Genomic DNA, 25032 nt, shown 5'->3' with positions numbered 1-25032 from the left:
TCTTCAGTGAAAAAGAATTCTGGCTGGATTATAGTTTTGGGGAAATGTGCTGCACAAAAGGGACATCTGGTTTATTTCATCAGCTTTATTCTGCCGTGCGTGCGTGCGTGCGTGCGTGCGTGTGTGTGTGTTTGCGCGTGTGTGTGTGTGTGTGTGTTTGTAGGCGTTGGATTGGATCCAAGAGACGGGTGAAGTGTACCTGGCCACACACACGTCACCTGGTGAAAGCAGCGAGGAAACGCAGCAGCTCCTCAACGACTACCGTCACTTCAGACTCACTGCCAAGGTACACTGTGTGTGTGTGTGTGTGTGTGTGTGTGAGGATCATCATCCTTGTGCATATTTAAACTCATTATAACGAACACTGTACTCTCCTGTACGTTGAGATGTTTACATGAGGAGCTTTGCACTCTGAGGGCCGGATCTACCTTTTTATTTCTTCTTTTCATTTTCTCAATGAAAACAATGACAAAAAGCTGCTAAAACGTACTCTGTCTGAGGGGATACTATTTAATTAAATCCAGTATTTATTATAAGTACGAGATATACAGGTAAGGATATTTCCCTGTTAGGAATCGCACCATTAGCGAGAGCACAGATGTGTAGATCGATGTCCTCACGCAGGGGCGCAGAACATCAGCGACTCCTCCAGCATGTCATATCTGCGTGTGTCTGCTTCCCGCAGCAAACCAAGGAGAAGGTGAAGCTGCTGATCCAGTTGGCGGACAACCTGGTGGAGAAAGGCCACGCCCACGTGTCGGAGCTGAAGCGCTGGGTCAGCACGGTGGACCGCAGGTACCGCGACTTCTCGCTGCGCATGGGCAAATACCAGGAGAGCCTGGAGAGGAGCCTGGGGGTCAGCTCCGAGGTGAGAGCACGCGGTCGGAACCGCGGCCCGTCATTTTAATCCCGTTCTTGTTTGTCCGATGATTGACGACGATCCACTTGGTGTTCCTCCATGCAGGACAACAGAGACCTGGAGCTGGACACCATCCCCGCTAGCCTGACGGACGACCCCGAGGTCAAGCTGCGTGACCCCAACCCCGAGGTCAACGAGGAAAAGAGGAAGTCCGCCAGGAAGAAAGAGTGAGAGAGAGAGAGAGTGAAGGCAGAGAGAGAGAGATCTTCCGAATAGCGGACGACCCTCTAACTCCTCAGCCAAAAACGATACATCACCTTGCTTTCAGTATTGCAGTATATTGAAGGGTAACCCCTGTATCATGATGCGTATCGTATCAATAGATTCTTACCAATACGTACGCAGCCCTCACGCAGTCATTCTGCGTACTCAAACAGTGTTCTAAATCTGCGTCATCTGCGTCTCGTAGCCGTCCCCGGAGTCCGGTGCCTGGTTGCGTAGATCCATGAGGCTGAAGGTCGGCCGTACATTTTTATCCAAGGATTCCTCAGACATCAAACCGGTTCACGTGGTCACGGAAGAACCAGACACGAAACAGAAACACTCGTACAACTCACGCCATCTGATCTCGTCCTTTGGGAGTCTGAACTTTCTCTTCTCGTCTCAGGTTCATCATGGCAGAGCTGCTGCAGACAGAGAAGACCTACGTCAAAGACCTCCAGGAGTGTCTGGAAGTAGGAAAACCTGCTCGGCTTGTCCCATTTTGTTTTGACACAATTATTTCCCTGTCTGCCTGACCCGGCTGTCTGTCTGTGTGTCAGACCTACCTGATGGAGATGACCAGCGGTGTGGAAGAGATTCCTCCAGGCATCGCCAACAAGGAGCTGATCATCTTCGGCAACATGCAGGACATCTGGGACTTCCACCACAAGTGAGAGATTGTTTCTTTGAGTCCAGTCTTTGTTTCCTAAACTTTGGACTTTTTTCTGGAACATATGTGGGAATTTCCGAGCAACAAGCACACGGCACAACAACAAGCATTTAAGCTCTAAGCTCGTAGGTGTGAAAGTTTAAGAATGGGGGGAAAAAACGTTTTTTAAACACTTTTATTTTGAAGCAGGAAAATCAGGAAATGTTTGGTTTTCATCTGCAACGACTTGTAAAAAAATATATTCAAAAAACAAGTGCACTTCTTGATTTTTTTGCTGTGTGCTTCGGTGTTTCTGCTTCTAGTATTTTCCTGAAGGAGCTGGTGAACTACGAGCAGCTTCCCGAGGATGTCGGTCACTGCTTCGTCACCTGGGTGAGAGGCGGCCATTTATTCCAGATGTTGTCACAACAGTGACTTCCGTTCTCTGTCCAAATAAGAAGGGCGGGCTTGAAAAGAGCACAGCAAAATGATCATGTATCATTGTAAACACCTTCTGCTCTCCTGTTCCGCAGGCTGATAAGTTCCACATTTATGTGAATTACTGTAAGAACAAACCGGACTCCAGTCAGCTGATCCTGGAGCATGCCGGCACCTTCTTCGACGTGAGTAAACCCTCCGTCCTTCTGCCACAGATCCGTTCACATCAGGAATCTGTTGTGATGGATGCTGAATGTGGAGCTCAAACAAGATAAGCAGGACTCCAGTCCATCATTTCAATAAAGCACTCTGCTGAGATATGGAAGGGGGAATGAGTTGTGTGCAGCTGCAGGTTTCTAACTTCCCTCCTGCAGCTGGACGTGCTGATGATTATGTTATTGCCCTGTTCCATCAGCAGGTGGTGCTGTTTGGTCATTAAACAAAAGTTTAGATTCCCACCAGCTGCAGCGTGCTGAATTGACCATTTAACATGTACATGTCATTTGCATTTTATTTATTTTTTTATGTTGCTACAGCGTTTGCTGTAATGTTGCCTCTGTGTGTTTAAACAGGACATTCAGCAGAGACGTGGACTGGCTAACTCCATCTCCTCCTACCTCATCAAACCGGTCCAGAGGATCACCAAGTACCAACTACTGCTGAAGGTAGACACACACACACGCACACACACACACGCAAACCAAGAAGAGGAGCCAAGGGAGAGTCAGGAAGCAACCAGGGCTCCTGGGATATGTAGTCTAAATGTGGCGACAGACCACACGGGTGCTGCTGTAAGTGAGTGATGTTTTCCTGCTCTGCTGATATCCTCTCGTGTCCCTCTGCAGGAACTGCTGTCATGTTGTGAGGAGGGTAAAGGGGAGATTAAAGACGGGTTGGATGTGATGCTCAGTGTTCCGAAGAGAGCTAATGATGCCATGCACCTCGCCATGTTGGAGGGTAAGATACTGTCCCCACTGCTGTATGATTGTGCTGAAGTTATCAACAATGCTTAAAAACAATATGGAGCACTCTGGCTGGTATACTGCGATGAGCCCTGCATGTGACGTAGGAAAGGCAGTTTTCATGGTTGTTCCCCTTTAAGTCTCGGTCCTCCTCCTCCTCCTCCTCCTCCTCTTCAGGCTTTGAGGAAAACCTGGAGGTGCAGGGCGAGCTCATCCTGCAGGACAGTTTCCAGGTTTGGGATCCACGCTCGCTGATCAGGAAGGGGCGGGACCGACACCTCTTCCTGTTCGAGTTCTCCCTGGTCTTCAGCAAGGAGATCAAAGACTCGGCTGGCAGAACCAAATACCAGTACAAGAACAAACTACTGGTGAGTGTGTGTGTGTTTGCATGTGAGGATAAATACTGTGTTTTAATCAAACAGATGGTTGGCTTCCACTACCTCACATTTGTGATATTTGTGTGTTTTTCCCTCCTCGCTGCCCTGCAGACGTCGGAGTTGGGAGTGACCGAGCACATTGAGGGTGATCCGTGTAAATTTGCTCTGTGGGCTGGAAGAACCCCCTCCTCTGATAATAAAACGGTGCTGAAGGCAAGTAACACATTTTACTTCAATGCTGTTGTCTGACTAGATGTGCAAATAGTGGTTTGCTGGCATTAAAGATGTGCTACTGTGTTTTAATAACAGTTACTCTGGTGTTTCCCCTCCAGGCGTCCAACATGGAAGCCAAACAGGAGTGGATTAAAAACATCAGGGAGGTGATCCAGGAGAGGATGACTCACATGAAGGGACCGATGAAGGAGCCTCTTCATCTGCCGAAAACACCAGCACTGACCAAACCCAGGAATAACACCAAGAGGTGTCTATAAACCGGAATATTGCGTGCATGTAAACGTAGTCGCTGATTGAGTGAATTCAGGGAAATGAGCGCCGGGGGATCCTGGGATTTGGGACTTTTCTACCTCTACTGTTGCCACAACTAGAAACGGCATCACTGTAAACGGTGGCACTGCGGGCGGGAACACCGTGGTTAAAAATAGAAAGAGTCGACTCGGCAGAATTAAATCTTTCTAAGATTTAAAAACAGCGTGAGCGCGAGCGGCCATATTGTCCCATCAGAGGTGACAGTGATGTTACATTCTCACGCGGAAAGTGTTTGCCAGTGATTTAAACAAAGACGTGTGTGTGTGTGTGTGTGTGTCTAGGGAGGGCGGTGAAGACGGAGACAGTCAGGGAGACGGCAGCAGCCAACCGGACACCATCTCCATCGCGTCCAGGACGTCCCAGAACACTGTAGACAGTGACAAGGTAGGAAACGCACACTTTGTATGTGTCGAAGGGAGGAAGAGGAGTTGAAGGCAGCTGTCCTTGATGAGCTGATGGCCTACAGCTGTCTCAGCGCTACAGGGTCTCCCATGCAGCTACAAGGGGCAGAAGCAGGGGCTGTGCATTTGCCAGTGGCAGTAAGACGTGTGTTTGTGCACACGTGCGTTCTCTTACACACGTCACATGCAGCGCCGTGAATGCGTTGAGCTCATCCTTAACGTCACGTGAAGGAGGAGTGTGTGGTTGATGTGTGTGTGAGAAGAATCCAGCGATGTTACCTTGTGAACAGAGGAGCAGTCGGCGATGAAAAACCTCTTCAGGTTGTGTGCCGGCGTCTGTGCCGACGCCTCCTACCAACCGGCCTCTAACATCCAAGTAAGCCCGTCTTTAAACTCACAATCAGTGCAAAATGTGCACTCTAAACTGCGAATGAAAGATTAAAATACTTGAGGTTAAACTTGAAGTTGAAGTTGCTGAGCAGCAGGGTTTCCCCAGCCTTCGTCTGTCACGGCACGCTTCCTGTGTTTAAGACGTTCCTGCTGCTGCGTTACTGCTTTGTGATTCAGTGCATGTGTTTGAATGAAGCCACAGGCAAACCAAGTATAACTGGGCAAACACTGCATTTGGTAATTGGATGTTTGCTGAACTACAGAGTGACTCCTCAGACTGTCAGACCGGTTCATTTGCAACTAAACAACAAAACATCAAAATTCACAGGTTTTGAATAGAGTTTGGTGTCGCAGTTGTTTTGGTGGTCCTGGTTCCACACTGCTTGTTCTCCAATGTTACTGCAGTACTTCCCTATTCCCAGTCGACACACACACACACACACACACACACACACACACACACTCTCATTCATGGCCTCCCACTGTGGTGTTACACAGTGTGGCCTTTTTACCGAGCAACCCCACGCCTACGCACGACCCGGCCTCTAAATGTCAGCACCACACACACACACACACACACACACACACACACACACACACACACACAGACTCTTCTTCACTCAATCAGAATGGCCCAATGGTATCTGTAATACTAATAATCTCTCATGCACATCGAGCTTTCTCGTACTGTAACCTTTTGTTTGACTGCATGTCCACGTTGCTGTCCACACCTCCTCCTGTCCACTGAAAACATCATAATGAATTTTTCCAGCCTTGTTTCTGTGGGCGTGTTGCTGTTCTCGTCCAGTTTATTGTTACTGGGATTCAGAAGACTCGAGCTGGCTATTTCTGGATCCTCTTCTGTTTTTCCTGAAAAACATCAAAAAAAAAAAGAGAAGTTCCCACATTTTCTTTGGATACGTTTCATATTTCAGATGCTGACACAGCAAAGCCCGACTTTAACTACGAGCTGTATTTCTTGGATGCAGTTTTTAGTGATTTCCATTCATTACCATTTTTAATGTGCGAGCTCTTTTGTAATGTGACAAGAGGATAAGTACTTGGCGACATACAGGACAGTGCTGCTGCTACACTACACTGTAAACGGGGCTTTTTTGCCAGCAGTAAGAGTGCCAGTACTCCTCATCAACGTGACGGGCGGTGGTGCTCCCTTCTTCTTGTTCTGTTCCCATGGCGCCGCAGGCCCTCCAGGGATTTATTATCATGAAGTCGACCAATTCCTGGTGTGTGAAGGCGAGTGGAGATAATGCTGTTTGTGAAGGCGAGTGGAGATAATGCTGTTTATTGAGTGATCTGATCGGGCGTGTTGAAAGCGGAGCCGCTCTTAAGGTGCACTGTGGGTTTAGTATCTTTCTACAGATGAAGTCCGGTGAAATATGCATTGTGGGTTTTACCTCTAGTCAGCAAATATCAAGCAGGAGCTTTGTCGTTTTCCCAACACCAGATTAGTGCGTCAAACTAAACATGATGCAGGAGCACAGGTGAGCACTTGACAGGTTTTTTTAATTTATTTTTTTATTTTTTTCAAATGAAAAAAAATGGTGCAGTGGTGCAGTGTCTGGGGATTAAAAACAGCAGACATGTTCCCAGACATGGGTTAAATGCAGAGGACAAATTTCGTATATGTGTAAATGTATATGACAATAAACTTAAAACGTAACAACAATCACCTTTTTCTTCCAGTAGATTGTTTTTTTTTCTGGCTGGAAACAAGTTGTTGTCTTTCTAAGTCTGTGTTGAACCCAACAGGCTCTGGGTCGATACGTATTCACCGCTTACTCTTTCCTCCTCACCTCGCCTTGTTCCCATAAACGTCTTCGTACCTTCGCCTCGCCCTCGTCCGTCACACTTCTCCAGATGCACACGCCCACAATTAGTTGCTCCCTTTATAATCCGACTCTTTTATTACTAAATGTTCACACATATCTCTCTGTCTCGCTTTTTCCTGTCTGTCTCTCTCCCCCGCTCACCATAATAACAGCCCAACATTGGCAGAGTCAGATGTTCCACTGTGTGTGTGTGTGTGTGTGTGTGTGTGTGTGTAGACAGGGTGGGAGCTACTGTTTCTGGCGGTTTGAGGAGTTTTTATGTGACGACTGCCTCCTTTCCCTCTATTTTTCTGTTTACTTGCCTTCCTTCTGTTTCTGTCGGCTGTTCTTCAGCAGAAAAGCACAATCTTGTTCCCGTGCTCCAACAGTCCAACAGTCTTATTTCAGTTCAGACGTCTCTGTTAATGTTTGACATTCAGCAGCACTTCCGACAGATTGATCTTTCTGGTGAAAGGACGATTCTTGCCTCCTGTGGCAATCGTTAAGCTGTTGTAGTAAACTATTTTATTGAGTTTCCTCTTCAGCGACATGTTCTGAGTGAATTTAAATTCCCTCCGATAAACAGTTACGCTTTTATTGTGGCTTCGTTCGGAATACTGAGCCTGGATTTACTTTTCAATTTCTGTTCTGTACAACATTTGCATACATAGTTTGTGACTTTGACATTAGAAAGCATAATTTGTGACCTTTTTTTACCACCAAACGTCCATGTTTTCTTTCCTCCACTGAACCGGACCTTAACCCTGAGGGATGGCAGATCAGATTTGTCATATGGCGCTTTCAGCGGACAGCTCTACGCTAGTAAACACGATGTGAGGATATGAGGTCTGTGATGATTTGTTGAGTCTGTTCTGGAACATCTATTTTTTTTTTTAGCGCCGTGACGCCGTGTGGCGTTCGGTCTTTCCCGTGACGTGTCTCGGTGCACTGGCTCGGCTGCGGTCCGGTCTGTGGTCTCCGTGTTATTTAAAGCGCCGTTCCAGCGGTTGACAGCTTGGCAGCCGTCGTGGCTCCACCACAGCCCCGTAGGTCAGAGGACAAACGCTGTTTTCTCTTTTTTTAAGCCTCCGCCTTCAGTTGGAGGAAAACTTTGTGAGTTTTTCTGTGAGCCATGACCAATGAACCGAGCTAGCACATGACTCCTGTAGGACTGAACGTGCATCACTCACGCCTCGTTGAGTCGTTTTTGCTCATAAGTTAAAAGCCAAACTGAAACGGATGATTAAGAAAAACAACATATTTTCTTGTGTAAGTTAATGTTGGTCCCCAAAGGATGAATCCTAAGGAAATTGGCGATCACATGACTTTTCCTCGAGCGCCACCGTGAGGTTGACATCTGAGTGAAATGTCTCCACAACTTTTAACCGCCATGGAATTTAGTACGAGTCAACATGTTTTCCTCGGGAAGAACCCTTTTAAAGATTCGTGCTGCACGTCAGCATGTTGGCTTCGTCAGTGGGAGCGTGTTGGCACGCTCGCGTTAGCTCAAAGCACGACAGCGCCACGGAGCTTCTCGCATGGCTGTGGACTCTGATGGCTGAATCCACAAAATGATTGCAAATGAGCCTCACGACAGTAACGGTCCAATTCCCAAAGTGAAAAAAAATCCTCAGAGAGTTGGTGGTAACTGAAGCGCATTCAAAGGAGTGTCTGCTCAAACTCTTCATTTCATTCAAATGTTCCTCATTGAAGATCGTATCATTTCACCGTGCAGTTCAGAGGCACAATGAAAGGAGAGAGTTGAGCCCGAGTCCGACCCTGAACCCGGTCTATAAGGCCCGAGCCCGAAGCGACTCGGCATGTTGGTTCTCATCCCTCACAGCCGGCGCAAAAAGCGCAATTTGCACTTGAGCGAAAGTTTACGCGCCGTTCTATCATTAGCTCAGTATCTTTGTTGAATCGGACCTTGAGACGCTGCAGATAGTGGTTGCAAATGATGTCTCTTCGTCATGGTTGAGTATAAGTCTTCGGGATCTGTAGCACCAAATTCCATTGGGTTGGATTGGCAGCACAAACCTGAGAGATGGACATATCAGACCTCAGCAAACTAACAAACTGTCTGCATGGTAGGAAGAGGACATGCACGTGACAATATGTTTTTGCCTTGTACTTAAACTGACCTGGTAATTAATAACAGCCGGACCGCCATTTACAATTACAGCAGATCATTTCCTTCTGGTTTCACATGTTTTTAATATCGCACAGTAATTTCCATTGTACTATACATGTGATATATTTGGCATCGCTGTCACATGAAAGTGTCTAAAAGTAGTGCTGCAGCTGGACACAGGCCAGATCAAAAGGAGAATCTCCCTGTTTTTGTCCCAGTATGTATCGAATGAATGTATACATGTGTGCAGAACACATGGAGAGATTCCGTACGGAGCCTTTTGCTGGTGTGTGTGTGCGTGTGTGTGTGTGTGTGTTCTCCTGAATCAAATGCATTCAGTGTCGGGTTCAGACTGAAGCCGTACAGTAGCCAGCTGCTGGTCATATGACTTTTGTGTCACACACACACACACACAAGGATATTATATTGACTTGTATTCACTTTAGTACTTTAACCCCTACCTTACCTAAACATGACCTCGCCCTAACCTCAAACCAAGTATTTGCCCTAAAATGTTAATTTACATTATATGGACTTCATAAGGAATGTTATTCCCCACAATGTGACTGTGTCAACAGATTTAGGTCCCCAGAACACAGGTAAAACACACACACACACACACACACACACACACACACACACACACGGAGTCCTGGAAAGTGTTTTAGTGCCCCAGCAGCTTCCAAGGAGTGACAGAAATGTGAACACAGACAGCAAGCAGAGTGCCGGCCCAATCTGATCCAGAGCTCTGGCTGTTTGTTCAGAGGGAGGGAGAGAGGGATGGAGGGAGGGAGGGAGAGAGAGAGGGTGAGACAGTGTGAGGGCGTGTTTGTGTGGCAGAGACACAAACGAAGGAGTTGTCAAAGACGGAAAGAGCGACAGAGGGAGACAGCAGAGGAGAGGTCGACATGCCAAAGTGGATGAGCTTTAAACTGTTCAAAGAGAGCAGCAGAGTGAGTACTAACTGCTGGACTGTACACTGTACACTATACTATCGCAGCTCAAGTTGTACTTTGTGCATTAAACACAGTCGGCATGTTGAACTCAAGTACTTTGCTGAATTCCGCTGTCATAGACTATAATGAAATAGAAGGTAAAGTGTTAATATACTGAGTGATCGCCACGGTGATGATTTTTAGACATGACATCTGGTTTTGTTGGTGTGTTCAGTGAACAAGCTATTCGTCACGTCTACCATCGACAGATTATACTCATGTGTGTATTGATGGCAGTAATCCTGTTGTGATGCAGTGTATTTATAGTAACTCAACACTGTTTTGACTCGATTGTTCTACGTGAATGAAACTGCTGAGAGGAAACGCAGCCGGTGTGCAGTCATGTTCTGTGATCTCTTACCTCTGATGTTGACCTGTGTAAAAAGAAAATGCAGCTTTCATATGAAGTAAAGACGCTTGTAAAACGAGTAAATCTGCTTCAGCCATCTGTAAGAAATGTGAGCATAGAACTGTGTTTAGTAGCTACAATAAGTGTTCAATGATTCATATTTAAGAATTCATAATTAGTCATAATCATAAGGGTTTTGGAAATGCATAATTAAGATAAGCATGAAGTGTTTTAGGATTAGTAGCTAGAAGTAGAATTTGAGACATGAAGCTTTTGCCAAAGTTGCAGAAGTTTAACGTTTATACTGAATGTTTATCATAGAAGGATGAAACAATAACTGACAGTCATTGAATGTGTTAGTGAACTCAGGGACAGAAAGGCAGACAGACAGAATACACTCCTGGAGTTAGCCAATAGGAATTGGGATAAACGGAAGGGGAGGAGTTTGGAGCGGATGTGGGTGGTTTAGTTTAAGTCTTTTTCTCTGGCTTTTATACCCGAGGAGCTGAGTTGAGTTTTTTGCAAACGGGGTTTTATTGATTTAATATTTCATGAAATAGTGTACTTCACTGTAAATACTGTACTTGCATCAGTGGAATTAAATTCCTTTTAATTGTGAACCAGTTTTGGTAGATTTATTGTTGCAGCGTGTCGACTGCACAAAGCAGCCGGACACGTGCTCTGGCCTCCTCGCTGTGGAACAGACTCTAACTTCCACACGTCCTCCTGCTATTGGTAGCTACAAAGGGTTGAATTGCTTCTTGAGTTTCTCGTGTTGAGAGGTTGCTTGGGTCTCTGTTGAGGTTTGGCCACTGATCCAGATGCTAATCCAGGTCATACGTGCTGTTGACTTTCACTTGGCCTGTTGTAGAGCTGGCCTGCAGGAGGGAGAGTGTGTGCAATTGGGCAGGTTAATGGTTAAACTGTGTGTGTGTGTGTGTGTGTGTGTGTGTGTGAGAGACAGAAAACGGGTCATTAGCTGCAACAGAGAGGACTGATTAAAGTGAGCTTCTAGAAGCCAGTTTGATTCAGAGCAGAGACGCTGGATCAACGGTGTGAACGCTGCCACGCTGCTGTTCTGCTGACTGAATGCACGCGCTGCCTCCACACTGCTGCCCACCGACGCCAACACACACCTCGCACTTAAATAAAGGACACACGGGGGCATTTTGGAAATATGTAAACCACCTGATATTTCTACGTTTTCATAAGTTGACGTCTTTGTTTTTGCACCTCAATGAGGAGAGTCATGATTATTGACCATGAAATCAGTTGTATACAACCAGAGTTCTGCATACAGAAAACATCTGTATATGTTGCCGGTTTACACAGAACACGATCATCCCGTACAGTACATCGCCGATAGAGAAGTGTGAGTTGTTGATGTGTCTGATGTTTTGCCCTCAGTCATTGGAGTGCATTGTAACAGCAGAGCACTTCACCTCCATGTTGCTGGCGGTTGCGCTGTTTGCACGAATAATAATCAATTTTATTTACAGATCGCCTTTTACACGAGAGGAAACGAGGACAAATGCACTCATGATAACCGGCGCCGCCACGTCGGAGGCTGACTTGTGATGAGCGCGCAGCGTGCTGAGCGTCTTCTCGTCGTGCTTGTGCGTTCGTGTTGCTGCACGGACACTGCAGCTGTCTGTGCTCTCTGTAAACGGCTGCTTTGTTTGGACCGCTTTGTATTTCCTGACGTGTTGATACTGAAGACACAGTTCTGCAACTTCATATTGACCGTCGCCTACTGAGGATTTTAGGGAATGGAAAGAAATCCAAGTCGCTTCTCAGACTGGGCCGAGATGAAGATGATGTATATTACACATATATTACACATATATTACAGTAGGTATGTACATTACAGGTCAGACTTGGAACAGGAGGGTTTTTCCGTGGGTTCAGCTCTACTCTGTGCAGCATCCGTTTCAAAAACACGTTGATGTATTGCAGCGGTATCTCTTGTATTAATATTTACCCTGTCGATCTGATATATTAACATGTGTTGATACTGCAGAACAAAGCGTAGCCAGTCGGTTATGTCCTTATAATAACACTTTTTACACATCTGCTGAATGTGTTATTTCTTATGGATAAGCTACATATTTAGATTTGACAACCAAACCACACGTCTGATCTTTTACAGTACATTATAAAGTGATAGCAGACTCTGTGCAACAGCTTCAAGACTGCGAGCCCCTTTATCTTCATAACTGTAGAAAAGTCTCTTGAAAATATTCAGTAAGATAAATAAACGTTTTAGGAAGTTGTCCCGCTGCTCTCGTAATATGTTGATGTATAACTCTTTGGCATGAGCTAAATCCGTCCAGATTGTTTCTTAATTATCTCCACAACGTGTTCAGCTTGATGGAAAGATCTTTGTTGAACGTGGTAAACGTGGATTCTGACGTGAACTTGTTCCTCTGGTGCTGCAGTCGGGCGCTGCCGTGCGAGAATACGGCGCTAACGTCTTGCATTGGAACCAAGTTCTGCAGATGAGTTTCACGTGAGAGTAATTCTTGGGAGACGGGTTGGGTGGTCCCTGACGATCAGAAATATTTCCACATCAGCATGCGCTGTCAGTCTGGCTTGTGTCAGCGATTTTTACTCCCTGGCAAACATTTTCAGAAGCCTGAGCGTGTGAGACGGAAGGAATATGAGAGAATTATTGAATTAATTGTAATCTCTACAGCCCGCTTTATAGAGTAGATGTCTTTATTTCGTAATGCTTTTTATATCGCTGCTTGTTTTAAAGGGATGTTTTTGTTAACTGGCAGAACAAAACAAGAACAACATGACCGTGTCTCAGAAAGCAGGTTTGGCTCCATGAAATATAGACTGGAGGTTTCTGGAAAACTGGCCAATCTTGAGTTGTGACCGCTCGCTGCACTAATGAGCGCGGCTGAAGTTGTACCAATTAAAGCCATCACGCCGTTTTGAATCACTTCTCCTGATCAGATGTTGAACCACCTTAGCTGTCCCCTTTCGACGCCAAGGAGCAGCGTATCTACTCGGAGCTCCTTCTGGATGTCTGACCCCCGACTCCATCTCTAAGGCCGAGCCCGGACGCCCTACAAAGGAAGCTCATCTTAGCCACTTGTGCCCTTAATCTCAGCCTGTGCTTTATTAACAAGGATAGGTGACAATGAAGATGTAAGGGGGATTTAAAACAGCGCACGGGTTGTTGAAGGTATCGGTTAGACAGACTGTGGAGAGATTAAGGATTATCACACCTTACCTACCGGCCGGCGTTTGAAATCAGCAAATCCATTTAAACAGGTTTCCACATCCCATGCCGCTACTTAACGGCGCAGCCAAATGGAGCAAATTCAATTATTGTTGGTGCATGGAGTTCGGTGACGTCACGATTCCCAGAATAGTTCAGTCTTCAACCTGGACTGAGGTCTTGTGTGTGTGTGTGTGTGTGTGGGGGGCCATCTGTCAGGTATGAACTCACCTGCACCTTTTACAGAAACAGGGGTCCTTGTTGCTAGGAGATCTTTAGCCTGGTAGCCTGCTTACACACACACACACACACACACACACACACACACTAACACACACTCTGACATTTTCCAAGACAATGAGAGTAGAGCAGATGGAGGAAGAGAGGGAAATGGCTTGATTTACATTCTGGAGCCACTTTTGCATCATTACACATGGATTTATCTTTTACTTTTAATGTCGAATCCAGTGGATTTCAGTCATATGTCCTCGAGGGACTTCACTGAGGAGGAATCCTTCTCCGTGGACAAACGTTTGGCTGCAGAGTCAAAGAGAAATCCAGGATTGTTTTCATTCCCTGGTGTAGTACGACCTACTTGACCCGTTCAGAATCTTCCAAAGAAATATGGTGACGGTGGATTTCTACTCGGACTGTACGCATAAATCATTGGTAATAAAACAAGTTCTTTAAAATTTGACATGTGTATTTCAATGGACCGAAAATCTAAACGAGGAAAAAAAACACGAGTCTCCAGAGATTTTTCAACAAAAAACAGTATTTCACTGTCGTGAATGGTTAATATCTATGAATAAAGTCACGCTTTAAAACATATCACTTTTATTTCTATTTCGTATCAGCCTCGTCATCACTAATATCCTCAATATCAGAAGTGTCTCCATAAAAACAGTATGTTCAAAGCCTCCTGAGTTGAATACTCTGTGTACATAATCAATAAAATGTGTTATAAGCAGATTGTTTCATTAGAAAATCAAATCAGGACAAAAAAACCTGAATAAAAGTATTTTGTGTCCAAAACTGTTAATTTTTAAAACATGAAACGTTTTTAATTGGACACCGAGGCACTGAATGAATCTATTCCATGTCATTTATTCATATTGTGTGGTATGAGAGTCACATCTGTAAATGCTTCGGTCATAATCTGCTAGATTCAGGCAAACGGCAGAAGCAGCTTCCTCAGATGAGTCCGTCTGACCGAGACGAAACACCGGCTCAGTCTGATCCACGAGTGAGAGGCTGGACGGGTCCCAAAGCAGACCCGGGTCACGTGACGTGGCTTCTCAAGCGGACACACGGTCCTCAGCTGTCGCTGTGTTTCTACAGCACACAGGTGTCCAGGTCGCTGCAGCTGGATTCCTTCTGTTACCGTCTACGTTCCGCTGGAATGGGAGTATAAAGGTCAACACACCTCGGGAGTATGACGTCTGCTACATCACTATCGCGTGTGTGTGTGTGTGTGTGTGTGTGTGTGTGTGTGTGTGTGTGTGTGTGTGTGTGTGTGTGTGTGTGTGTGTGTGTGTGTGTGTGTGTGTGTGTGTGTGTGTGTGTGTGTGTGTGTGTGTGTGTGTGTGTGTGTGTGTGTGTGTGTTCACTCTTTATATAACCGGTTCACGAAGCCGTTATGACTCTGAACACTTGGTCCCAGAGACTGTGGGTTGCGTGTTCAGATTGTTTTGCTTTCCGTCGATCATTAACCCGGCTGATAATATTTAACTGCTGCTCGAGATGTCGTGTGATCGGTTATCTGTCGTACGGGATTTCATTCTCGGCTCATGGCGAGGATGAAAGCCTCTGACTGGGTTCAAGTCTGATTCAATCGTTCTATTTTTCTCCTCACAGCTGAAGAGTCCAGAACCAAACTGAAGTACAATTGTAAAGCCGGTTTATATACATTTGGATGTTTGAATTGTGAATTTGAACAGCTTCTCTCCATTTTACTGAATACACTTTAAAGTAAAGAGTTCTTGGGTGTTAAAGGGACAGCGCACCCCAAAATCAAAAACGCATATTTTTCCACTTATCGATGTGTCACTCAGATTGTCCTGGTGTGAGTAGTGTAGTTCTGGAGATATCTGACCGTAGAGATGTCGACAGTGATGTCTCTTTTCGGTGATCCTTTAGGAACTCTTCTTTCTGTCGAACTCCACCCGCCGACCGTATCCCCGTGCAGAAGGAAGCGTGCGTGTGCATGGACTGGATGAAAACATTAATGCTGTAAAGTCCCAATCAGTTACAGTCAATGTGTTCAGGGGCTTTAAAGTGCATCTGCAAATATGCATTTAATTTGACCCACAGCTCCGGTGTTCAGACCGAACACATTTGGTTGTCGGTTAAGACGCATCCGAACTGGATCAAGCTTTATCTGGACCATGTGATGCTGCTCAATGGCATCACGGTCTCGACAGCAGTGACGGATCTCTCGGGTTAGAGCTCAGCCCTAAAGGTCAGGAAGTGGCGGTTGACGTTGCCTGGAGACGTTTGTGGCAAACACACACTCGTCCTTCTGTCCTTGGACGGTTTTGTTAACTTGTCGTGGTGTTCCGCTCCCAGAGATGCAAACGGGACGTAGTTTTAAAGCACCGGTAATGTTTTGATATTCTAAAAGTCTAATCCATCTTGTCTGTCTGTCTCTGTCTCTGTCTCTGTGTCTGTCTCTCTCTCTCTGTGTTTGCAGCTCTCTGGGGGTTGCGAGTTGACCGTGGTCCTTCAGGACTTCACAGCAGGATGCAGCACGGAGATGTCCGTCAGCACCGGTGAGAGAAGCCTCTCCGTCCTGGTCACACCTTTTAGTCTGGATCTGCATGTCGATGTGTTCATTCATGGTTAGATCCAAAGATGATATGTTGGTTTGGGTTAAACTAAAACCTGCTGTCTTAGTTTTAGTTGTGTTGGGCTGAAAGAAAATTGGTGTATTTCAAACATTTAAAATTGCAACAAAAGGAAATAATTGTTTAAAACTACAATACATAACATTTTTACTTGAAAAATCATCTTAAAACTTGTCAAATGAGATGGTCTGAAGTTCCAGTACCAGCCTGTAAATCAGCGGTCTGCTGGTCCCTCCAGGCCAGACGGTGGAGCTGTTGGAGCGGCCGAGCGAGCGGCCCGGCTGGTGTCTGGTCCGAACCACCGAACGCAGCCCTCCACAGGAGGGGCTGGTTCCCAGCTCCACGCTCTGCGTGTCCCACTCGCGCTCCAGCGTGGAGATGGACTGCTTCTTCGGCTCGGGCAAAGGTAGGAAAGACGAAAGCTGAGGTTCAGAGTTTATGGACTCGTTTTGCAACAATCATGATACACGTTCCCTTCATAGCTGTTGTGTAAAAGCAACAAAAGGTTATCTACAACAAAGTATTACATTTGAAAAGTAAAATTCTGAAGACGTATATGAAATAGCAAAAAAAGAGCAGAAACATTTCCCAGTGTTCTGGCTCAGGATCAGCGTGTTCTTCGCCGTGTATGTGATGAATGTGGTTCAGTTAATGAGACCATGTCGTCGCTGAAGACAGGTCACATGGTTTTTGTCGATGCCATTTATTTGTCTCCGTTTCGCTCCCACAGCAGAAACATGCGGTTTAGAGGAAAACTCCCTGGAGACACAATTTCACACGTAATGCACAGATGTGAATGAAAATGAACAAAGGGGGCCTGGTTGGATGGATTTCAGCCAACATGTAGTTCTGGAAAGTCCAGCTGGGATGTTTACGTGAAATTCCGCTGAGACTCAAAATATAAAATTGTGAAGTTTCAGCCATTAAAAAAAAATAATAATGATGGCTTCAGTGTTTTTGGTCTTTTTGGTCAGCAAGAAGGAGACGTCATTGATTTCCTTGTTGTTTGCATCACTTCAAGTAATCTGATCTGCATCGACCTCTAGTGGTGAGATGTGGACATTACAACACGGAGGAACTCTGTCCGGTTCTATCGACCGAGTTGTGGAAGCCCATTCAGTGAAAGGGCGAAAGAGAAGAAGAAAACAAGATTCTACAAGTTATTATAATGATAAGCTTTATTGAAACACTGACTTGGTATCTCAAAATAATGACTTAGTATCTGAAAATAATGACTTAGTATCTGAAAATAATGACTTAGTATCTAAAACAATGACTTAGTATCTAAAATAATGACTTAGTATCTAAAACAATGACTTAGTATCTAAAATAATGACTTAGTATCTAAAATAATGACTTAGTATCTAAAACAATGACTTAGTATCTAAAATAATGACTTAGTATCTAAAACAATGACTTAGTATCTAAAATAATGACTTAGTATCTAAAATAATGACTTAGTATCTAAAACAATGACTTAGTATCTAAAATAATGACTTAGTATCTAAAACAATGACTTAGTATCTAAAACAATGACTTAGTATCTAAAATAATGACTTAGTATCTAAAATAATGACTTAGTATCTAAAACAATGACTTAGTATCTAAAATAATGACTTAGTATCTAAAACAATGACTTAGTATCTAAAACAATGACTTAGTATCTAAAATAATGACTTAGTATCTAAAACAATGACTTAGTATCTAAAATAATGACTTAGTATCTAAAACAATGACTTAGTATCTAAAACAATGACTTAGTATCTAAAATAATGACTTAGTATCTAAAACAATGACTTAGTATCTAAAATAATGACTTAGTATCGCAACATAGTGAGAAACTCTGACTTAGCATCTGGCTTTTTTTGTTTCTGTCTCCTTGACAAACTAAAGCGGTTTACTGGTTACTGGTGTGTGTGTGTGTGTGTGTGTGTGTGTGTGTGTGTGTGTGTGTGTGTGTGTGTGTGTGTGTGTGTGTGTGTGTGTGTGTGTGTGTGTGTGTGTGTGTGTGTGTGTGTGTGTGTGTGTGTGTGTGTGTGAGTGAGAGAGAGGCCGTGTACAATATGGTTCTGGCTATTTGACGTCTGAGTTTGATTTAAAACAGAAAATGTTTTTGTCGTAAAATGCCAGCTGGTCACAACAAGTCAACAATGACAGAAATAAAGACTCATTCTTGATGGTTACCATAGTTTACACACACACGCACACACACACCTACAGAGGGCGCTGTGGAGCCTGAGGTGACTGTTATCAATGCTGGACACACAGCAGGTTGTGCCTAAGGTGTCTGTGGATGTCTCATTATGAGGATGAGCTGATTTCGCCTCATTGCATCATGGGAGTTTTACAGCACATTGTAAGTTGGATCCTGCAAACGATTTGTCCGTTACTCACTGTAGCATCCATCATGTTTTTATGTTGCAGATGGAAGCAACTACAGCTAAACTCCACACACTCACAGATGTTATTTCCTCCCAGCTTATCATGACTTTCCGAAAAACCAACTTTGAACACACTAACCGTAAACTTCCTCCCACACACACACACACACACACACACACACACACACACACACTTCCCGAGTATAACTGGCCTTCCTGCAACCCAGTTTACTGTTTTGTCTAGCTAGCGGGTGTAATCCTCAGGGAGGTTTGTGTGGGCGGGTGATTCCTCTTCACTGTAGTCTCTCTCGCACACACACACACACACACACACACACACACAGTGCCAGATCAGCTGATTTGCGTGACTCAGCGATGGTGTGTTTTATGCTCTCGCTGATGAAAAGGATGTTTTGTGTTCCTGTAGAGAGATGCAAATCAGACGACTTCAGCCGCTACACATGGAAATGAACTCGCATGCACATACAGACACAGAATGATGTGAAACTGTTGGAATAGAGTAACAAATAAATGTTGTCGTCTTTCTAGTCCGAGCACGGAGCTGAAGGATGACTCAAAGTTTCAGAGGAAAGAAACAGCGAGCAGTTCTATCAAGTATTAATGGTGCTGCATTTGAAAAACCAGCCAGTTATTGCATTACTTGTTAAGCCATGTAATATCATCGACAGCTGTGAGAACGTCCTCACAAAAAGGACTTTCTTTCCTTCCCAGTGCAGACTTCCCCTCGACACCATGTGAATGGCTCGTACAGTCGTTTGATGGTGTAAGTGCAGACAAGTGACTGGAGGCTGATGGGTATTTAATGAACCAGTCAAAGTCTTAATCAACCCTCAAAGAGCAGTTGACGTGGACTGGATGTAAACTGCAGTTCTGTGGAGGCCCGGGCTCGTCCCTCGCTCTGCCCCGTCTCGTGTGCGTCTCGGGTCTTGTGACTGCTCTGGAAAGTAGGTCTCCATGTCCTCTTCTCAAAGGCTGTGAAGACACGGAGGATTCTTAGTTAACTCGACTGAAAAACAGTCGCGGTGTGACTTTTGAAGTCACTCAAACGGATGGAACTCAGCGCCGTGGTTGTATATGTAATGGTTAACAACACGTTCACTTAACTTAATGGTTAACTTTCACATTCAAGTAGAAACCTACAAAAGTACGCAAGATTTAAAAATGTTACCGAACCAGAAAAACCCAGCCCAGTGTTGCAACGTTGAAGCAGAGTTTTAACCCGAGCTTTAATGTAAAATGATTGAACATAGCGCCTTTAAAAAGGGGGTTTAAAATACAATTCCAAACGCAAAATTCGTTGAAAATGAATTGATGTATTGACCGACTCACTGCTGCTCTCGCCCCACACGAGTGATCACAGCACATTTGCACAGTAGGATCTATGTCGCCTAAAAGCCATCACTTCAACAGATACATGACGCTGACAATGCCACAAAGTAGAGTTCTGACCGGAGCTTAACATTCCCTCCGTCACTTTGCTCACTCACACACACACACACACACACACACACCACACACGGTGTTGGAACCCGAGTCTCTGCTCTCTAAAGTAGCCCTCCATGATAATTAACACCAACTTTTGTTCCAGACAAATAAAGTGTAAAACATGGAGGGAGAGAAACTCAACTATGTCCGAGAAAGAAAGACAAGTGTGTGTGCGTGTGTGTGTGTGGGCTCCTCCTCCTTCCTTCATTCCCTCCCTCATTCTCTCCCTCTCTATCTCCCGCTCCGTGGTGAATGTCAGCAGTGTGGAGTGAAGCTCTTGGTGTTCACACACCCTCCCAGTCACTCAGTCAGTCCGGTTAACAGGTTGGGTTGGTCAGCTTTAGTGGTTTGAGTCAGACAGCTAGAGAGAGAGAGGTGTGTGTGTGTGTGTGTAAAGGATGTGTGTGTGAGGGAGGATGAAGCGAGGCCTGCATTGCTGTGGATGGATCCTCGACCGCTGCTGCTGCTACTACAACGGCACAGGTGGGACGTTTGTCTGTGTGTGTGTGTCTGTGTGTACGCTACCCGTGTGTGTGTGTGCACTTGTGTTACATAATACAAACTTCCAAACTTGTAAAGCATGCGTGTGTGTGTGTTGCGGAATGAAGCAGAAATCAGGTTTCTGGCTGCCAGCATTCTCCACACATGTCAGCTGTGAGAGGGGGGGGGGGGGGTGTGTGTGTGTGTGTGTTGGTGTGTGTGTGTGTGTTAATGTGTGTGCGTGTGTGTTAATGTGTGTGCGTGTCATTGACTGAATAAAAGAAGGGTTGACGAACCAAGAAATGGACACTCGGAGAGATACATTCCTGTTATGGTGCCACTGGAAACAGATTTTAATTGAAAATGAATTGTGAAACAGGAAGGTGTGGCACACACACACACACACACACACACACACACACAGAGACAGACAGACACATGGAGAAGAGGACAGTTTCTTTCTTTGTCTCGATGGAGAATCAGATGTTGGATTGTGCAATCGGTTTCCCTGCAATTCATTCAGCTGCTGCACTCTCAGACAGACGGCCAGCGTGGTTTGTGCCGAGCTGTCTAGTTGTTGACTGTTCGTCACCAGGTTACATTCAGACATGATGACGAGGGAGGCAACGCTATCGAGTAAGATCTATCGATCCAGACTATCCTGCCTCAGATGCAGATTCGTAGATGGATTTAACGTTGTGGCCGTGCAACACTATGAGGTAAAGATTTCCTGCAGTCTTGTCAGACCGGGACTGTGAGGTTCACTTGAGTGCAGGTCTGTGGTTTGATTGTTTTTTGGTGGAGAGGTCCAAAGTAGTTTAAGGCAAATAAGTAACGGGTGCTTCTCTGGGAGACTATTCTCTCCACAAGAATCACAGCAACCTGGAGGCAGGAGAAGCACTCTCCTCCACAGATGGGCTTTACAATCTGTCTTTCATTGTTGGAGAAAGTCTCCAGCAATCACAAAACATTCATATGTTTCTGTTCATTTTGGGTCAATTGGAAAAAAAACTGCTCTGACAAACAGCTTGCTTGGTGGTTCAGGACTTTAGTTTGGTCCCGTCGTTAAAGTGGTGCTATAATAATTTGGTTATTTGTCAGCCTGAGAGTACAGTAAAACTACCGGTCCAGTCTTTATGAGAGTTGAGTGGAAGGGTTTAGTGTGAGCTAAAGAAGAAGTCGTTCTCTTTGGTTGATATTGGAGATGGGGCTTGGTCCTGGCGGAGGTCTGCCCTCTCGTTCTCACTCCTGGACGTGTCGGGGACGCCGTGTCAGTTTCTACTCGTCACATGCGGTCTTTTCAAAATAAAACTCCGCCTTGGCAGGGAGTTTTGGCACTATTTGAACTATTTGCCGACCGCCCTTGCAGTTGTTGTCGCTGTTTGTTTGCTGAGTCAGTGTCGTTACTTGTGTTCAAATATGTGAGGCACATGAGAGAGAGAGGGAGGTATGAGAGGAATGTCATCCTTCCAGATTACTGTCACTTCCTGTCATTGACACAAATAAAGCATGATGGGAAGAGAGCGTGCGGGCTCAGGCAACTACAGTCTTAATACTTTTCACACACTATATTTACAAACACTATACTGTAGGTGTGTGGAAACAAACAAGGAGTCGAGTATTCCCTTTGGCTGCACCTTGTGGCCGTTTATTTCCATCCATACAAAACATAAAACACATTCACTTCCTGTCACCCTTTAACCCCCTCTGTCACCAGGGTTACGCCCCTTTCCTTAAAGGGGCCCCGTGAATTCGGTCGTCCCCTACAATACGACTTTAATTCTCACATTCGTTTGATGTTGCAATGCATTTAAAAAAAAAAAAAAAATTTTGCCATTCAAGTGCCGTTTAATCCGTCTAGTTAACAGGAAAGTTAGCGGTAACTACTGTACCTGGACTGGTCTGGTGACTCACCTGGAATTGTCTGTGTGTGTGTGTGTGTGTGCGTGTGTGTGTGCGTGTGTGTGTGTGTGTGCGTGTGTGTGTGTGTGTCGAGCTCAGTGGGTCTGAGATTCAATACTCTCTTGTCAATAGAGCCATTCATACACAAAGTGTGTGTGTGAGAGAGCGGGAGAGTGAGAACAAGACAAAAACCCTCTTCTGTTGCATTCAGGCTGGTTTAGTATCTACAGACTGGAGGTGTGTGTGTGTGTGTGTGTGTGTGTGCGTGTGTGTGATTAAAGATAGTGAGTGATGGGGATTCTAACAGTAGACTTTCTGTCGGCTGCTGAACAAAAGCTTCCTTGTTAAATCTCACCTGACTTTGGCGGTCGGTGTGACACTGCTGCACTCTGGGAAACACTGCAACGCTCACTCCTTTTTAAATGTCACTTCTTAAATGAACAGTCCCGCTTGGGACGTCAGCTAGTGTGCTGATGAGGAACACCGACCAATTTGAATGCAAGAGACTCGTTACGGCCTCGAAAAAAAACAAGGTTTTCTGTCAAGTAGCGAGCGGATAGAAAGTGTAGCTTTGAAAGGTTTCACGTGTGTTGTGTTCGAGGGCTCTCAGACTGACTGCAGCATGACGTCATTGTTGTGTTGGTGTGGGAGTGCTGCTGTGAACACACAAAGACGGGCGTGTGTTTGTTTCTTTTGTCCCCTTTGTTCAACAGTAGAGAGGTTCCCGCTTTGCTGCAGCTGTTAGTCCCGCCTCCTTATCTGAGATTATTAGTGTCTGTGGAATGTCTCTTCTGGAGATTATTAGAGCTGGTGATGAAATAGAGAGGAATGCGTTTAGGCCCGTTGACTACAAATCACATGTACTTTACTTTACTGACATTTCAACAACTCAACCACCTCAACACCGGGTCATAAAACCCGAATTTGAACATATGAAGTTTTCACCGTTGCTAATGAGTGTCTAAATGAGAGGACTTCATGTCCTCACTCGAGCACTCGTCCTTATTTAGCTTAGTGGTGGTGATGTGAAGTCATGTGACAGTGCTGTGGTTCGTTTATAACATTAGCTTTTTACTTCTGGCATTCACGATTCAAAAATCATAAAAGTGGTGCTCGTGTTTGATTATCTTGCTAAACAAAACATGAAAATATAATTTAAGTTTGTTTGCTTATTTTCTGCAATAATCCAGTGGAAAAATCCTTTTGGGTTTTTGTGGCGGGAAAAGCATCCCGTCATTCCTCGGTTGGTGGCCGGGCAGCTGACGGCAGCACCCTGCGGTTCTGCTGCGTCATCTTTCTCTCTCGGAGCAGAAGTTCAAGCGTCTTATCAGTCGGCCCTGTTTGTGTGCGCTCGGGTCGGTAATGAGTTTCTGCCGTCAGCCGCTTGTCAAGGCCGCTCGACGGCCGACATTGGTTCTGTTGAAAGCACACGCGCAGGTGAACAGGTGACCTATGACGTGTTTCCCCTCTCTTAAAAACACATGACTGGATCCGCTCAACGGCACTTCAGGGAGCAGCCACTGGAGCGGCGGGACAGAGTGACGACGGGGAGGGAAGTGGAGCGGTGACTGGGTGAATCAGCAGAAATCCTGCTGGTTGATTGTTGTCTCCGTCTCCTCATTCTCCAACTCTCATCTTCAATGGCCAATGAGTGTTCTTTGATCCCGCCGTATCAAATACATGAAAGCAGGCTTTCTTTAACATCAACAGACTAAGGTTGACTGACTGCAATAGCTCAAGTTAAGTCAAAAATTGTCTTGAAGTGACAGTAAAGTCATTTTGTTTGTGGTTATGTTTCCTTTGTGTGTTTATTTGGAGTGGTATTATACACAGGGTGTAGTTTGAGATTTCTTCTTAACCACCCAGTCTTTTGGCCAGACAATTTAATATTTGTTGCCATGGTAATGAAATATAAACAGCTTTTGTCCCAGTGCATGTTTGCCTGTGGAGCAGGTTGGACACTCTTGTTCAACTCCCAGGCTGAAGGAGAGTTCAAGTTCAAGTGACAACTTAACGGCACAAAGAAATTCCTAACAAAGGTGTGTGTGTGTGTGTGTGTGTGTGTCAGTATATTTTGGATTTGTACCAGTTTCATCAGTTGTTCTCTTGCACGGTGGGTAAATTGCGTCGTCTTCACTGTTTTGCACATCGACTCAACGATATATTAAAGAATGACGCGTCTCCACTTCTTCCCGCTGTACAAAAGTGAAGCCAAAATATCTTCATGACAAAAGCTGCCATCTTGAGAGTTTGGAGTTGGTGTGCATGGTAGTGATGGGGGGGGGGCTGAAGTACTGCGGTATCGAGGCCCCGCCCCCTCACGAGCACGGCCTCCGCTTGTTAGCGCCAACATTTTGTAAGTAAAGTCTCAAGTCTCTGGGGCAAAACTGATTTGATGTGTTTTTTTTTAATGGAAGTCCCATCCGCTGACATGGAGGGGGCGGGACTTATGACCTGTACTGCAGCCGGCCACGCCCAGTTTCTACCATCTACATACAGTC

General features: G+C 45.2%; 1 protein-coding gene across 3 annotated transcripts in view; it reads left to right on the top strand.

Moving 5' to 3' along the window:
* Positions 1 to 25032, top strand: part of kalrna (kalirin RhoGEF kinase a) — a gene marked incomplete at its 5' end in the record, with an annotated part of 96997 nt that overhangs the window by 50313 nt on the left and 21652 nt on the right. For all 3 annotated transcript variants that reach the window (XM_079276714.1, XM_079276713.1, XM_079276715.1), the window contains 15 exons: positions 164 to 286; positions 686 to 868; positions 965 to 1086; positions 1527 to 1593; positions 1681 to 1790; positions 2093 to 2162; positions 2303 to 2392; positions 2780 to 2872; positions 3053 to 3164; positions 3347 to 3537; positions 3658 to 3759; positions 3879 to 4027; positions 4374 to 4476; positions 16109 to 16187; positions 16501 to 16668. In XM_079276714.1, the coding sequence (XP_079132840.1) occupies positions 164 to 286; positions 686 to 868; positions 965 to 1086; positions 1527 to 1593; positions 1681 to 1790; positions 2093 to 2162; positions 2303 to 2392; positions 2780 to 2872; positions 3053 to 3164; positions 3347 to 3537; positions 3658 to 3759; positions 3879 to 4027; positions 4374 to 4476; positions 16109 to 16187; positions 16501 to 16668 (1762 nt within the window). The remainder of the gene's footprint in view (positions 1 to 163; positions 287 to 685; positions 869 to 964; positions 1087 to 1526; positions 1594 to 1680; positions 1791 to 2092; positions 2163 to 2302; positions 2393 to 2779; positions 2873 to 3052; positions 3165 to 3346; positions 3538 to 3657; positions 3760 to 3878; positions 4028 to 4373; positions 4477 to 16108; positions 16188 to 16500; positions 16669 to 25032) is intronic.

Source organism: Melanostigma gelatinosum, assembly GCF_949748355.1.
Source record: "Melanostigma gelatinosum genome assembly, chromosome: 10".
NCBI lineage: Eukaryota > Metazoa > Chordata > Actinopteri > Perciformes > Zoarcidae > Melanostigma > Melanostigma gelatinosum.
Note: the sequence above shows the minus strand (reverse complement) of the source record. Positions and strands in the feature narration are given on the sequence as shown.